At 47.8% G+C, this 14,832-nt stretch overlaps 1 protein-coding gene across 1 annotated transcript in view; it reads left to right on the top strand.

The window, feature by feature from the left end:
* The window catches only part of LOC131260654 (serine-rich adhesin for platelets), a 42,611-nt gene that overhangs the window by 8,582 nt on the left and 19,197 nt on the right, over positions 1 to 14,832 (top strand). The window contains 2 exon segments of the mRNA XM_058262440.1: positions 11,761 to 11,879; positions 11,980 to 12,206. Of these exon segments, the coding sequence (XP_058118423.1) occupies positions 11,761 to 11,879; positions 11,980 to 12,206 (346 nt within the window).

Here is a 14,832-nt window from a genome sequence, read left to right as displayed (position 1 = left end):
AAACGGAGTCATACGGCAAACGAATCGCAACCGCCGCGAGTATCATGCAAAATTGTAATCGGAACCGGAAACGAAACGGTTTCCTTTTCCCTCCGTCGTTCGCTTAATTTTTCTTCCGCCTGTCGTATCAGTGCTTTCCTTCGTGGTATTGCTTTCGATTAGGAGAAACTTCCTCGACGCTGATGACGATGACGCGCGATCCATTTGACAGTCTTAACGTTTCCGTAGTAGGCGGGATGGAAGGATATACGTTCGCCTTTTATGGTACTAGGAAAAATCCCCTCATAAGGTAGACGGTTTCCGTATCCAGCCGTGCTTCAAAAAGGATGAGATGAGTCAAAGGGAAAAATAATGTGAAGCGGGATGTTAAAATCATTTAAGCAACGGAAAAGTACTTTATAAATATTTTCCAGACGAACCTATTTTGGCCACCAGCCTCATATCCAGCCCCTTCTACTATAGCAGCTCGTTCAGCGGGATTGATAAGGGATGAAACTCCTCCGTCTGAAAGGGCCGTCGCTTTCCGAAGGACCGCTGTATCACCGTACACAGTCACATCACCATCATCGACATCGTCCATGACAGTATCGTTTTGAAGCGAAAGGACCCATTTCACTGGAGCCATGAAACACCGGGCCGATTTATTTTTGATCGCACCGAGCGCTACCTGTTTACCTCGTCGATCAATCTCGGCGGTGCAAAATTAGAGCGGAAACGCTCGATAAGGGGATGGAAAATTTGTTCAGATTTCATTACGCTACAATATCGCACGGGGATGGAAAGCTGCGTTCGCGTTCGAATCAGAGACAGGTGCGAAAAAACACACCGAGACACGGGGCAAAAAAAAAAACATTAAACAGAGGCAAACAAAATCCGTCCCTTTGGCAGGAAGAACGAGATCTACCGCAAACACGGTATTTCCTGAAAACGATAGCGAGACAACTTCAAAGCGAGATACGGTGCGTTGTTGTTGCTGGTTTTGGTGCGCACACCGCTTCGGCTTCTTGCCGCCCTTTGCGCCGAGGGCACCGATAACGATATCCATCTTGTTTTCCATCCAGAGCCGAGGAACTGGTTCGGGGCCTTACGGTAAACATTCGACAGATCAAAAACATGTTCATTAAAACGACGAGGCTCGTAAACACGTTATTATTGAAAAGTCTGCCGTGGGACGTGGGACGGAAAAGCAACAACATTTCCTGGATAAACAGTTCGAGATTGACCAAAACATATTTCGAGCCATTAAGAGTTCGTTGTGCTTTTCCGGCAATGCATTGCCTACGAGAGTTTTTAATTGGTCATTAGTAATGTGTTTGGATTAAAAACACGTACTGCGTAGGAGTTAACAATTATCTTCATTCGACGAATATCCATTTATATTCTATGATGTTTTTGTTATTCGATTCATTTTGTAAACAGATTTGTTAAATTTTGCTAATATTTCTTATGAAAATTGTAAGTCACATCGTTTTGATAAGTTAGCAAATTACTTAACGTCCAATTTTCGCATTACCTTTCCGTAATGTATTAGAACCATTTGGGAAACAGGGAAAAAAATCGTCCCCAAAGTTTCCCACCACGGTTGAACTGATCCTACGCTCATTGCATTATCTCAATGGGCAAGACTTTTCAAATCCCATTTTAAACATCAGCCCAAAACTTCACTCCATGCCCGGGTTTTCCGGTGGAAACATGTCTTGGTTCAACTGTTTCGTCCCTTTTCTCGAGCGCTTTGATTAACTTTTCGGGCCTCGGGAAAACACCGAGCCGTTCAGCCCGGACGAGCAAACCCTTCCGCGCGCACGCAAGGTCAAATCAAAACGAATCTCCCATCATTTATCAACCCTAGGAAGCGCTGGCATGAAAATGAAGCTGCCCTGCCCAAAACGGACGACGAGCCGGACGAGAGAAGTCCGAGCCAAACATGATAATAAAAGAACAGGTTTTCCGATCCCGGGACTAAGAAAACATACATACACGGCCCAGTGCTGATAATAATCCGAGCGGGCCTGCCCGACAACGGGGTGTAATAAACTATAAATCTCCATCTTCATTTCTTCATTTTGACGCTGGTTTTCCGGTTCCGGGTTCGAGCACCGCTTTTTGCACACCGGAAGGAAAGTCTCATCGGCAGGTATTCTCATTTGTAACTTTATGACAAGCGGAGAAAGAAAAAGAAAGCGACACAAGCAAGGCATGACCGAAGCGTCCTAAGCCCGGTGCCATCCGCAACCCTTTGGCCGGGGGAAAACCCCCTTTAACAAATCTCGTACCGGCGTTTCGGAATAGTAGCCCTCCCCCACTGTTTTCCTCCCTTTCCCGGTGAATGCCCTCCCTCGTCACGGGGTGCCAATTTCTTGCTAAAATTGCTGTCCAGTACAACTACGGATGGTTTGCCCTCGGACTGCCGTCGCAACCGGACTTTGAAGATGAAAGGCAACTTGTTAAATCCCATGCTGCCTTTCACGTTTCCACGTCGACGGTCGACCGGTGTGTTTCCAAAGCCAGGTCCCAGCTCACCTTTTCTTCGCCCGCTTCATCCTCCACGTGCGAACGGTCGGAGGCAAGAAAAAGGCTTGAGATTAATAAGGATTTTCCTTCGCCGGAGCGTACTCAATAGATCACTAGCAATTGAGGGTCATTAATTTGTACGTGGAATGACCGGATATCGTGGACGGGGTCCGATATTGCTTCCCCGCCGGACCGGTCGCTAAAGGATCATCGGCCGATCGCCCGGGACGATTGCCGGCGCCCATCCGTGACTGCACTTAGCGAGATAAACCTTTTCACTTTCGGGGGGCTGAACTTTGGCACTTGTACCTATTAAGCGCAATTTGTTATCGTACCCGGTTCGGGTTTGCCTTGCTTCCTGCTGGCTGCCGTTTTTTTTTAAGTATCATTCTTCAACCTTCAACTTCCGAACTAGCAGCGTCCGTTGAAGCGTTTCCCTATTGTAATGGAGATAATTTTCAGCATGCTGGTCAGCCGAAAGAGCGACGGAAAATGGCATCATTAATAAAACGTTTAAATTTAGCAATCGTTCATTTTCAACCCCCTGGGCCCAGCTAACTGTTGCCATTCCTTTCGTTTCGATAGAGTTACGAACGGGCCAGCATATCACATCGAAAACCTTATATCTCTTTAAGCTTCCGTTACCGAATTTTCTTACGTCCGTGTTACCAGCGTAGAAAAAACCAAGAACGTGAAATAAAACAAAGGAAAGGAAATTAAAATCTCATTAACAGATATTGTTGGTCGAAGGGGAAAAAAATCCCTCCAAGCTTCGAACGTTCTAGACCGTTCTCCCGAACGGAGAAACTTTCTTTATCCAAATCAATTGCGCGAACCATTCGCTGGGAAATCTTCCGGCTTCGAGCTTCCATCGTGTTGAGTCTTTTTTTATCCTCCCCTCGTGTATTTATCTCGGGAATGAGGAAAAACCTTTTGATGTCGATTAGTTAGCAGAATGCAGCATTTAATTTCGATTCCATTCGTAGATTGTGTTCGTATTTGCGTACTTCCGTGATGTTTTTCAACGTCCCTCGTTTGTTCTGTATTATTGGTCCTTATTATAATTGCTTCTGGTAGTTGCTTATTTTCCCTTGAGAAATAACCTTGTGCAGATAAAAGTATGCTTTATACAGTTGTATTAAAATACAAGTTCATGCTCACGCCAAAACACTCAGAAAGGCTCCAAACCATTTCACAATCTCGTGCAATTAAGACTAAGCTGCAAAGTAAAACGAATCTGCGAATGGTCCTTTTCACGTGTGTTTGAGTGTTTTCTCGCAAATCCTCCATAATGAATGGTTTTCGTGCCCTGTGGCGGGCTGCCACATGAAAAGCGGGAAAAGTTCCCGCTCGCTGCGAGTCCTCCACACCTAACGCTTAATCCCACACCTTAACGTTAATGACAAGGTAGCCCCAAGTGAGCCTCCTCCTTACCTCATTCTCTCCACCCCGTAAGTGTGAGCGTGTGGTGGAAATTACTTCGACATAAATTAAAACTTCCTGCCTCCTTAACCGACATCCCGGAAGTGTGTCATTTCGAAGTGTGGTTTCGCTCCGCTCCGCCGGCAATGGTCCTCGTCCATCCCCCGTTCATCGCTCGTTCGCCTGATTACGGTGGCCGTGGTTTTTGGTTTTGTTTTTCCTTCGCATTGTGCGCCAATCTCCGTCCCGTTTTGTGCTCCCTGACGATCGTCTATGAACTTGGATTTTTATTGTCTTCTGAAGAGCGGACCCGCATGTCCGCTCCGGCTCCACTCACCGTACCCGGCAGTCGTTCGACTAATTCGTCCGACTAACGATTATCCTTTTTCCGACGGGGCTGGACCTCCCCCGGAGTGGGTTGCCCTGGCGTGCGTATGCTTTCCCGCAGACGATACACAAAAACGTGGACGGTAAACGAGGGGACGGCGAGGTGAACTGCAGCGGGAACGGGGATACGAAGGAAAGATAGTAATTACGGTTGATAGAGCATCAAATAATGCCCGACGACTGGCGGTGGTCCAAAAGGGAGGATAAATTTCATCCCGGAAAGGCGAACCGGCAAACCCGGCACCGGGCGATGCGAATCGTTCCCGGGCCCGAAGCCGAACGACAGTTAATGAACTAATAAAAATAAAATGAGAAACTGTACGCCGTCGTCCGCGTCGGGGATGTTTTGGTCGATTCCAACCGGGAAACTAACCGAACGGAGCGAATGCGGAGGAAAATGTCTCCATCGGAACGAGCGAAACGATAGTGGAAAATAGCGAAATAAACATCGCAGCAAATGTTGGCACTTTCAAATAGCAATTGGCATGATGAGCTAGGGAGGTCATGCTGAGAGAAGAAAGCATCCGATGTCCACTAGTTATTGTAGGCTTTCTTAGTTTAATTTGCTTTCCCAATCAGTTATAACCTTTGTTTTGATGAAACTTATGAACACTATTTTGTAATTGATGCTTGATGCTAATTTATGCTACGTATTTAATATAACTGAAAATAATTTGTTAAACCTTATTTGATTATTATGCAAAAATCCAGATTGAGCATAATGAATTGAACTCATTTTCGAAATTGATCAGCCCGACCAATAGTTGAAAAAATCATCGACTAAAATAAATAAAAACCAAATGTTCCATTCTACAAGCTCTATCGAAAAAGACAGAACTTAGGGAACCTATTTCAAAACTTTCGGTGAGGAAAATGAGCTGGAACCCTCTTCCCAATAACATCTTTGACTCTTACTCCCGAGCGGGATGCATAAATCTTCCCGACACCATTTACCGACCTTTCAATCATGATTATGGGCTGTAATTGCTAGGCATCCTGGAGCCGGCGTCGAGCCTGCCCGGCCGGTAATGGATGAGAGTCGTATATAACTTTTACTTTCGCGCGCCTCAAACCGTACCAGCGCCGATCGAAAGCTTTCCAATCACTTACCGTGGCGGGTGCTCAAGTTTCAATACTTTCCAAAAATAGGGCGCCACTTTGGTGCCGAAATGCGAACATCCCGCGAGATGGAATCACGGAAGTGATGGTGAAGAACCAAAAAAAAAACACCATAAGGCTTCGAACGGAGCAGACGAACACGAGCGCACGTTTACGTTCGTATTTGCACGCACGCACGTACGCACGGGCGAACGTAAAACACGCCCAAACCATAACCATCAGGGCTCATCAATAATGCAGCCCCGGCCAGGCTTGGAATTCACTGAACGAGAGTCGACCACGCGCCACCTCCATCCCGTTCCGGACCCACGCAACCCGACGTTGCCCTCTTGCAGGAGTTCGAATCCTGGCCCAACGCCCAGCAGCGAACCTTAACTGGCCACCTGGGAACCGGTCGCCGACGAGGCAACCAACCAGTTGCTCGGTTCGCCTCGCAAACCCCACGCCGTTCCTCAGCCTATCCGTCCAGCCAAACTCGTTGACAGCTGGTACGAAGGACAAATGGATGACACGGAGGAAAGCGCCTGCCGGGACGCAAAGCAACAGCAAGGCAATCTCATTAAACGATTCCATTGCGTGACAACTAAATTTATCATATTTTCACGCAATCACGCAACGCTCACACACACACACATACAATCGCCCAACCGGGAATGTGTCGTTTGCGTGCGTGTCGAAGACATCAGGTGAATTCCGTGCTCCAGATTTATCCTCACACAACGCAACGGAAACGGTCGGTTTCCGACGGCGGACGTGGGCCGTGCGTGTCACGTAATTACAATAAGGCTGGTGGTGGTGCTTTCCACCCACGGTTCTCGTTTCCCTTTTTTTTCTTGTGCCTTCCTCCAAACCGCCAATCTCGGTGGTTTTTTCCCCTCCCAGAGGAAAAGGAAAAACACGGAAATCTTTCCCGTTACCGCTGTCGCTAATAAAAGCGCATGTTTAACAGCGCCATAAAAGTGTCCACACTTTCGTTCGAATCACTTACTGGATTTTTCGTACCGTATATTTTTTGTTTGTTGCAATGGAATTTTTATGTTATCAACGCATTGTTTATTTCGGTTGTTTGAAGTGTTTTGAAGCAGCCAACCTTTTGCGAATATAAGTATTTTAATCGGAGGTGATAATCTTTAGTTCAACTATTTATCCTTCTTTGTCCACATTATTCTTTTTGATAAGCGATCGAAAGGAAATTTATCTTTGTTCGGGATCATGCCATACAATTTATGGAATCTGCTTGTCGGCAGCTGTAACTACCTCTTGACCTTCAGTCTCGATAGCAGCTGCGTTAGCATCTACTCAATGCCGTTTCTAGCCACTCCACGACCTCTCGTTACTCAGTCCTTCGGCAGATTATACTTTCACCACCGCGAGCCAATCGAAACCACCCCTATTAGGAACGGCGTACGGTAGTGTTTCGCGACCCCCGACCAGCTGTACAAACGGAACCGGAAGTGCCGCGAGCTCTGCCCGGCCGCCTTTGAATGCTTACTTTGCGAAGCGGGAATTAATTAACGATATGTATGTACACCGCCCTCAACACTGTGGCTTACGACGGAGGAGAGTGGAAACTTGCTTCGTCGAGATGAAACTCGTCTTATCATCCACCGTCTTGCGAGGGTGGCGTCTCCATTTCCCCGTTGCCTGCGGCCAACGACGCCTGGTGCGCCATACTTTTCCCGCACACTAAGACACAGCAACAAAAATAAGCCTCCAGAGGGGGTGCTTTTCCCAGAAGGGGCGTTCAAACTCGGCTCGGCTCCGGTGGCCTGCACAAGCTCGGGCGTTGGTGGGGATTTTTGTTTTAAGAGAATTATTAATTAATTTCTCCATCGTCATCGCGCCGAGGGAAAGGCCGCGATGTCTGTCTGCAAATCTCGGCAAAGCGGTTGGCCGGGGGAAAGTGGCTACGGCCCTGGAATGTGGCTACCGACGCGCCGGTAATTGCTTTCATGTCCAATTAATGGTTCAATTTGTTTTCCGTTTCCCACGCGCGCACCAACAACGGGGGGACGCGCCCGTCTGGATTATACAATCCCGGAATTCCCTTCCCGGTCCGGTTTGGTTCCATTCAACAGCCAAATTCGAGGATAATTTCCCCGGAACGCAGCGGAAGCAGCGATGTAAATTTGGAAATAATTATTATTTATAGGCAAAATTTGGGGGGAAAAACTCCGATTTCAAAGGAAACTTCTGGATGCAATCGAAAGAAAATCGAACCAGAAGCAGTTGTGCGCCAATGTTCTGATGAAATTTGGCAATTTAAGCTCCTTAATTAAAATTCTATTGATTAAATTTACACACTCTCCGACAACGAGTTTTAATGGCTCTGGTGTGTGCATGTGTTCCCCAGATGATTGTCTAGATTAATCTAATGTAAAAAAAAAGGAACACACACACTTCCTGCTGCATAATTTCACCCCCTCATCCATGGACAGGAATTCCCAAACACAAACCCAGTTCAAGCTGTCCATTTTAACGAACTCAGAACGAAAGTTTAATCGCTTCTAATATCGACAGTATGTCCTGCCGCAACGATATAGACCCGGCAGCTCTGGGACAGGGACCGCACACAGCAGCACACCGAGTCAGCCTTATGGCATGTCAGGCGAGGCGGAAAATGAATGTCCTTCCGCCGCACCTTCCCGGTAGCGAAAAGACCAACACCGGGCAATATTGACCATCGAGGAAGGATGGTACGATTCGTGTGCGGTAAGGTGGGACGTGCGAGCCAAGGGGTTTCTATAATCGGTACAGTTTTACGACTCACTGACCAGCGCCCGGCCGGGCCGGGTTTGGGTTTTGATAGTTTTGGGACCGGAACCGAACGGAACCGGGAGGGCCGTACAATCGGGCCTTAATCGGCCCTCGGAGAAAATTAAAAGCTATTTTGCTATCAACCGTAAAAAGGGTTGTAATGCTGATATCGGCCCCCGGCCTTCGCCGCCCACCGGTGTGTGTGTGTCCAACCGGAAACCTCTCCCCGTGTGGAGGTGATAAACGTCACCGGTCGGAACGATAGAGGTACCGTGCCAAGGTTCGTGGGCCCCGCTCCATAAACCCCAGACGCTCCATTTCGACGAAGCGACCCTTGGGATTCATTTACAAATAATTGACATTTGCGTGGCGAATTTTTGAGGACGATCGCCCCCCTCCAAACCCGACTCGGGCCGAAGGATGATAGAGTGCCGTTTATGGGTGGTTGCCGTTTATAGGGAAATCTAGGAAATATTTATCTTGCAATCTCGAACGATCGTTCCGGGGGGAGGCGCTTGAGCAAGCAGGTGCGAGCAGAGCGAAAATCAGTACCCGGAAAGCAGGACCCGTTAAAAATGAATCACTTTCGTGTGTCTGCTATAAATTACTACACTCACAATTCCCAATTTATCGAGCGCCCTGGAATTTACATAAGTTCTGCACGATTCTCATCTTCCGCTTAAAGGTCGTTTGGCTTAAGCTTTCCCCCCGGCCCTTACCATGAAAGAAAGAAGCTTTTCCTGTCGTAACCATTTGAGTGGTTTTCGAAACAAGAGTAAACGAAGTGAAAACGATTGCTTGGGAAAATCCCGCACGGGAACTACTCCTTCCTTCCGGACGTTTCTTCCGGGTGCGGTTCAGCTCCGCCCAACCGATGCAATAAAAATAAGAACCAAACAAATTTCAACCCCCCCGTCGCCCAAATCGCAAAACCGTTCCCAAATTGGGTTGTCCCAGGGAATAGACGGGATAAAAAAGGATATGCCGGTATTGTCCAGCACCTAGGGTGCACCTTTTAATAAGGTCAGGTTAATAAATAACTGCCCGGAGGAGTATCCGGACCCTTTCCACACTCGGAAGGGACCACCATTTTCCTCGACCTGAGATGCTTAAACCCTCTTCCCTCTTGAGTCGGGATCGTTCGAATCCTTACTTCGGTCAGTGAGCACGACGGGGGCACAAGGGTCGACAAAATGTGAGGGCAGGATAAGATGATCGGGGGGGAGAGAAAAAAAAATGTAAACCTCAAGGTGGATGGGTTTTTCCGCCGTCCGGCGAACACCGAGCGCCAAAGCCTAAATATGCCATCCCAAAATGAAGTGGGGTTCGGTGCCAAAGCTAGCCCGAAAAATAAAAGACAAGACAGAACAAACAGTCCACCTCGTTCCACCCCGTTCCCTCTCTCTCGGTGGTGGCGGAAAAACCACGCGCAACAAAAGGGGCCAATGGCAGCCAAGAAAAACCTCGAACACGGAGCAGGAAAACAACGACCAATGTAACAATGTTTCGACATTTCGGGTTCGGTGTTCGAACGGGGCCCCGAAGCCCGATGGCCGACGCAACGGAGGAAAACTTACCGGCGGAATAAAAGCTTGGGACATTTTCCTTCCACTTTGGGCTGCCGGGTTTTTTTTCTAGCTTCACCCTCCCTTCGAGCCATCGGTTGAATGGGCTTCGAAGACAAAGCAGGGCCACTTGAGAAAGGCAGCACACCCACAAACAAGGGTGGCCATAGTTTTCGGCGGCATGAGCCGCAAACATTACGCTGCCGATGTCGATGAATGGAACGGGGGGAAGGAAGGCGGGAACACACACTCCCAACAATGGCCCGCAATTTGAAAGCATTTCAAACTCCGCCCACTCCCGGCCGGTACCGGTCCCGACGAGGTACACCAGGATGAAAATCGATGCGATTCCATTAGAGCCCGGTGAACAATTGTTTCAATAGGTCAAGCAGCACCGGAATCCCTGCGGAGTCGGAACACGGGGTGCGGGGGAGTGGATAAAACACGCACTTCCCTTTGATGACGGAGAGGAGGGGGGAACGGGAAAGGAACTCCTTCGAACGTAGGAAACAGTTACCTTTCGGCCCATCGAAAGCCCTTTTGTTTGAGTGATGATGATGATGATGATGATGGCGATGTTGATGCCGATGCCGATGCTGATGGTGTGGCTCGGGCAAAGTGGACCTAATGGCCGACGTCGTAAGGTGCACGCGGCTCGAGCGGCTCCTCTAAAATCTGACTTCCATTCACGGTCCGGGTGAGTGCCGAGTGGCCCGTCTGCATGAAAAATAGAACACTTCGCTCCTCGTCGGACCGCAACAAAGGTGCGCAACAATAGGAACCTTAACGAAGGACCGTACCGGGCAGCCCCGGTGGTACGATTTCTATCTTGCGCTCGGAACAAAGCCTCCTGCCAGCTGTCGGATGGTGATTTTTTCCTAAATGAAGCAGTATCGATATCGAACGAGCTATGAATCACTAAGCGAACTGACGCACGAGGAGTCGTCTCCCCAAAGGAGGATTGTTCATTGATAAGATTCAATAACATTCTACTACCACGAATAAATCATTTTTCTCCTAGTTTTTGATCGTACAATTATCTTTTAAAAAATATTCTCGTTTGCACTAACCATCGCTCCTGAGTTACGATTATTTCTGAAATTGATTGTTTCAGTATGGACGTGATTAAACATCCGAACGCTCTAGTTTACAGTATAATAGTTATGTATGATAAAGGCCAGAGCAAAGTATTTCATGCTAGAGTTGTGTAATTCAGATTCAGATTCATGAATCGGAATGATTCTTTGTGGTTTAGAGATTCATGAATCCCAAAGATACATTCACCGATGAAAAATGTTGACCCAAAAATGGATAGAAGGACCCCTCCTTTTTTTGTGGCGTGATCCACACCAATGAAAAAATCGTGGAGATTCGTGACAGATCCATGAAAGATTAATTAAGGTTTCGAAAGATTCATTAAGGTTTGAAGATTCGAATCCCTAAAGATCCATGAATCTATCTGAATGAATCATAGGTGAAAGATTCATATGAATGAATCTCGCTAAAAGATTCATGAAGCACAACACTATTTCTAACCGTGAATAGCTTGAAGTTCGCGCAAAGAACCGTTCTTTTTGATAAGAAATTCAACAAGGTAAAAGCTAGCAAGCTTTCTATCAAGAATAATGAAAGGACACCTTCAGAGATGCGATAATGCCATAAGATTCATCAAGGGCCCATTTGAAAATGGCGAACTATAGTATTAATATCTAAAAAGATAGGTCTGTTCTTCTTAAAACTTTGAAGCGGATTTCAATGCCCAAGAAAGCCCCGTTTACCAGGTTCGACTGTTTATTGTAAAATTAATAAATTCGAAACACCATCAACACAAAGGTAGCTTCTCGCAATGCGACGGCAAGATCCTGTTATAAAAGCTGCCGATGCGCTTTGATGTCTCCGCCATTGTGCGCACCGTTATTCATCAGATTTCATGCTCATCGCTCATCTTGCCCAACAATATGTTTTACTATATTTCCTCCCTTTTTCCTCCGATCCGCAGGTCTGCAGCAAAGTGTTCGGGAACGCGTCCGCCCTGGCCAAGCACAAGCTGACGCACAGCGACGAGCGGAAGTACGTGTGCGGCATGTGCTCGAAGGCGTTCAAGCGGCAGGATCACCTGTAAGTAATGAAGCCCGGCTGGCTGCCATCGAAGGGCTCATCGCGCTTTTGATCGCCACGCTCACCTCCCTCTCTCTTTCTCTCTTCCGCCCTCTTCCAGCAACGGCCACATGCTGACGCACCGCAACAAAAAGCCGTACGAGTGCAAGGCGGACGGATGCGGCAAGTCGTACTGCGATGCGCGATCCCTGCGGCGTCACACGGAAAATCATCACACGGCGCTCGGCCTGGCGGGTGGCGCTTCCGGCACGGCCAGCCCCGGCCCCGGCGGAGGCAGCAATGCCGGGCCACCCGGGGGGCTCAGTCTGTCCCCGGCGACGGCTAGTGGTAAGTCGATGTCTGCATACGTGTGTGTGCGATTCGAAATAGGGAACTTCAAAAGGGCACCATTGGAGTTCGTTTGCCGAAAAAGGTTCGACTGGATGCAAAACGAAATCCAATTTTCGAACACGGTATGGTCCGGGTTGGTCGCGTTGCTTGAGGCTGTTTTTCACTTTATATACTTCCATTGTGAATATATTCTCAATCGTACAATGTTAGCAATTTACAATATCAGTAGCGTACGTTGTTCCTATCGAACCAATAACATGAAACTCTAAACAATGTGAAATTAAAACTTGTCAAAAACGTACGGAAACGGACGCTCTTTCAAAAAGCATACAACAAAGCATCAATGAGCGAGTATTAAAATATCGACTTACAGTAAGCGTTACTATTTTATTTTCATTTTCCCTACACATTAGAGCACACACTCCCTTTGAAAAGCTCTATTTACCAATTCCCAGACAAAAACGGGCCGGGCGAAAAATAAAGCAACACATGCCATGAACACGTCCGTACGCAACGTATTAGAGTGCGCGATGGCAAATATCAATTTTGCCATGATTTTGAAAACTAATTTCACTTGCGCCAAAGCCCACCCACCCCCTTTTCACCGCTGCTAATCAGATCAACATTCACTCGTGCTATCTATTTTTGTTTGCCGCGCGGGACCGGGAACGTAAAACCTGGCCTACGATTTTCACTCCTGCTTCTTTTTTTACTGACGCCCAAACCCCCCCCCCCCCCCCCCCACCCGCCCACGAATGGTTTGGATCGGAAAATCGAAGCGGGCGTTTGTTGCATGCCGAGTGTTCCATTATTGCCGTGGCTAGCTGAAAGAGCGCTTTCAGCGTGCATCCATCGCACCGGGCTTTCCACGTCCCGCCCGGGCAAACACACAACCTTGCACAATGCGGGCAGGTATTCGAAGTGGGGGAAAAAAAAAGAAAACGTACCGAAAAAAAAGTGAAAAGCTTGTGCTTTCAAAGTACGTGCAAATGTGGCATTGTTTGCACAACGTTCGAGCGCACATTTCTGCACGTCTCCATCCTCGTGTGAGGCTTTTTTCCCTCCTGTATCCTTTTTAAATGTTGTTGCTGTTGTTGTTGTTGTTAGTGTTGTTGTTGGTGCTATGTCTACGTGTACCTTTATTTCCCCTGACAGCAACAGCATCAGCCATTTGCTGCGGAGCGATGCGGGTATTCGGGTGGAAACTGGGCGCGAAGCGGCGGAGAAAAAGCATGATTTTGGTTATTGATGGTTTCCACCGACACGTCAGCATGCCAGCACGAAGAGCAGGGGGGGGGGGTGGTCGAGAAAAAAGCGGGTTTGAATTTCCCAAAGCATCCCTTTCCCTAAACGGTACTTTTGCTCGTAGTTGCGCTGCAGCCATTTTCGTTCGCTCGCTGAATGTTTCGCTCTGACGGCTGCCGATGATGCGGCCGATGATGGAAAAAGGATCGAATTGCTTTCGAGCGGCTTTCGAACAGGTAGAATAAACTCTGACCTTACTCTTCCTGCCCACTTCTTGATACACACACACACACACATGGCCGTTCTTTGCTGATATATCCTTTCCGATCGGTTTCGGCGAGTGTATTCCCACCCGGCCTGTCTTCTACTCCGTTCCTTCCCTCGATCCCACGAAACAACACACCGAAACCGAGTACGAATTCAGACAAGAAGTTCACAAACCCCCCCATCACCACCACAGAACCCTTTCCTCCCCGGTGAAGGGCTGAAAAGAACGAAAATTTGATTGGTGCTGACAGTTTATTGAAATTGAATGGGATTTTCGTTTGGAAAAGCAACAGCGTTCCCAAGGGGGAGGGATGTTCGGCGGGGAGTATGGAAGCGTATGCAGCGTTCGGTTTTCGGCACATATTCCAATGATGTGCACACTTGAAAGTGGTGAAGACCAGTTTGCCGAGAGGCTCGGAGAAAGGAAACATTCCCGAGTTGGAAGAAAACAGCGAAAACTTCATCCAATGCTTGGCTGGCACCATTTCGGGAAAACACGCCCGGCGGACGGGGTGTCAGTTGGAGATAAGTTGAAAGTTTTACCCCTCCCACTCCCTTCCCCGCCTCTTGCCGACGATCGGACCATCGCCGCCAAATCGATCGGGATGAAGGAAAAAGACGGCTGCTTGCTGGTGAATGCAAAATGTACCAAATGTGCTGATGTGTGCCTGTTCGGGAAGGTAAATCGTCACTGACGCTGACGCCACCATTTGTCCGGAGTTCGTACACGGTGACGACAGCATTTTTATTTTTTCGTGTCCTTCAGGTTCGCAAGCATAATGATCGGGCTTTCAACATTCTCTGCCAAAGGAGTATGCAAAGTTTCGGCAATCTGTCCGTCGAGGTTGTTCTGCAGGGAAGGGAAAACGATGTGTCCGGAAAAGCAACTCCAATCAGCCCGAAGATGTGCGGGTTGACGCTGACAAATTTGTCCATCCTGTGGTTGTTCTTTTGCTGCCACTATCCATATCTTCACTGCCAAACGGAGTGCTGAAAGCTTTCCATTTAATATAGTTGCGTAAAGTTGAAACGACATTTCCACAAACGAGAACGAGCTTATTGACAAACAAATAAATAATCAAAAGAAATGCGATTGGGACTTACACAACTT

Source organism: Anopheles coustani, chromosome 3 (assembly GCF_943734705.1).
Source record: "Anopheles coustani chromosome 3, idAnoCousDA_361_x.2, whole genome shotgun sequence".
NCBI classification, from domain to species: Eukaryota; Metazoa; Arthropoda; class Insecta; order Diptera; family Culicidae; genus Anopheles; species Anopheles coustani.
This window is presented reverse-complemented; position numbering and strand designations above follow the sequence as displayed.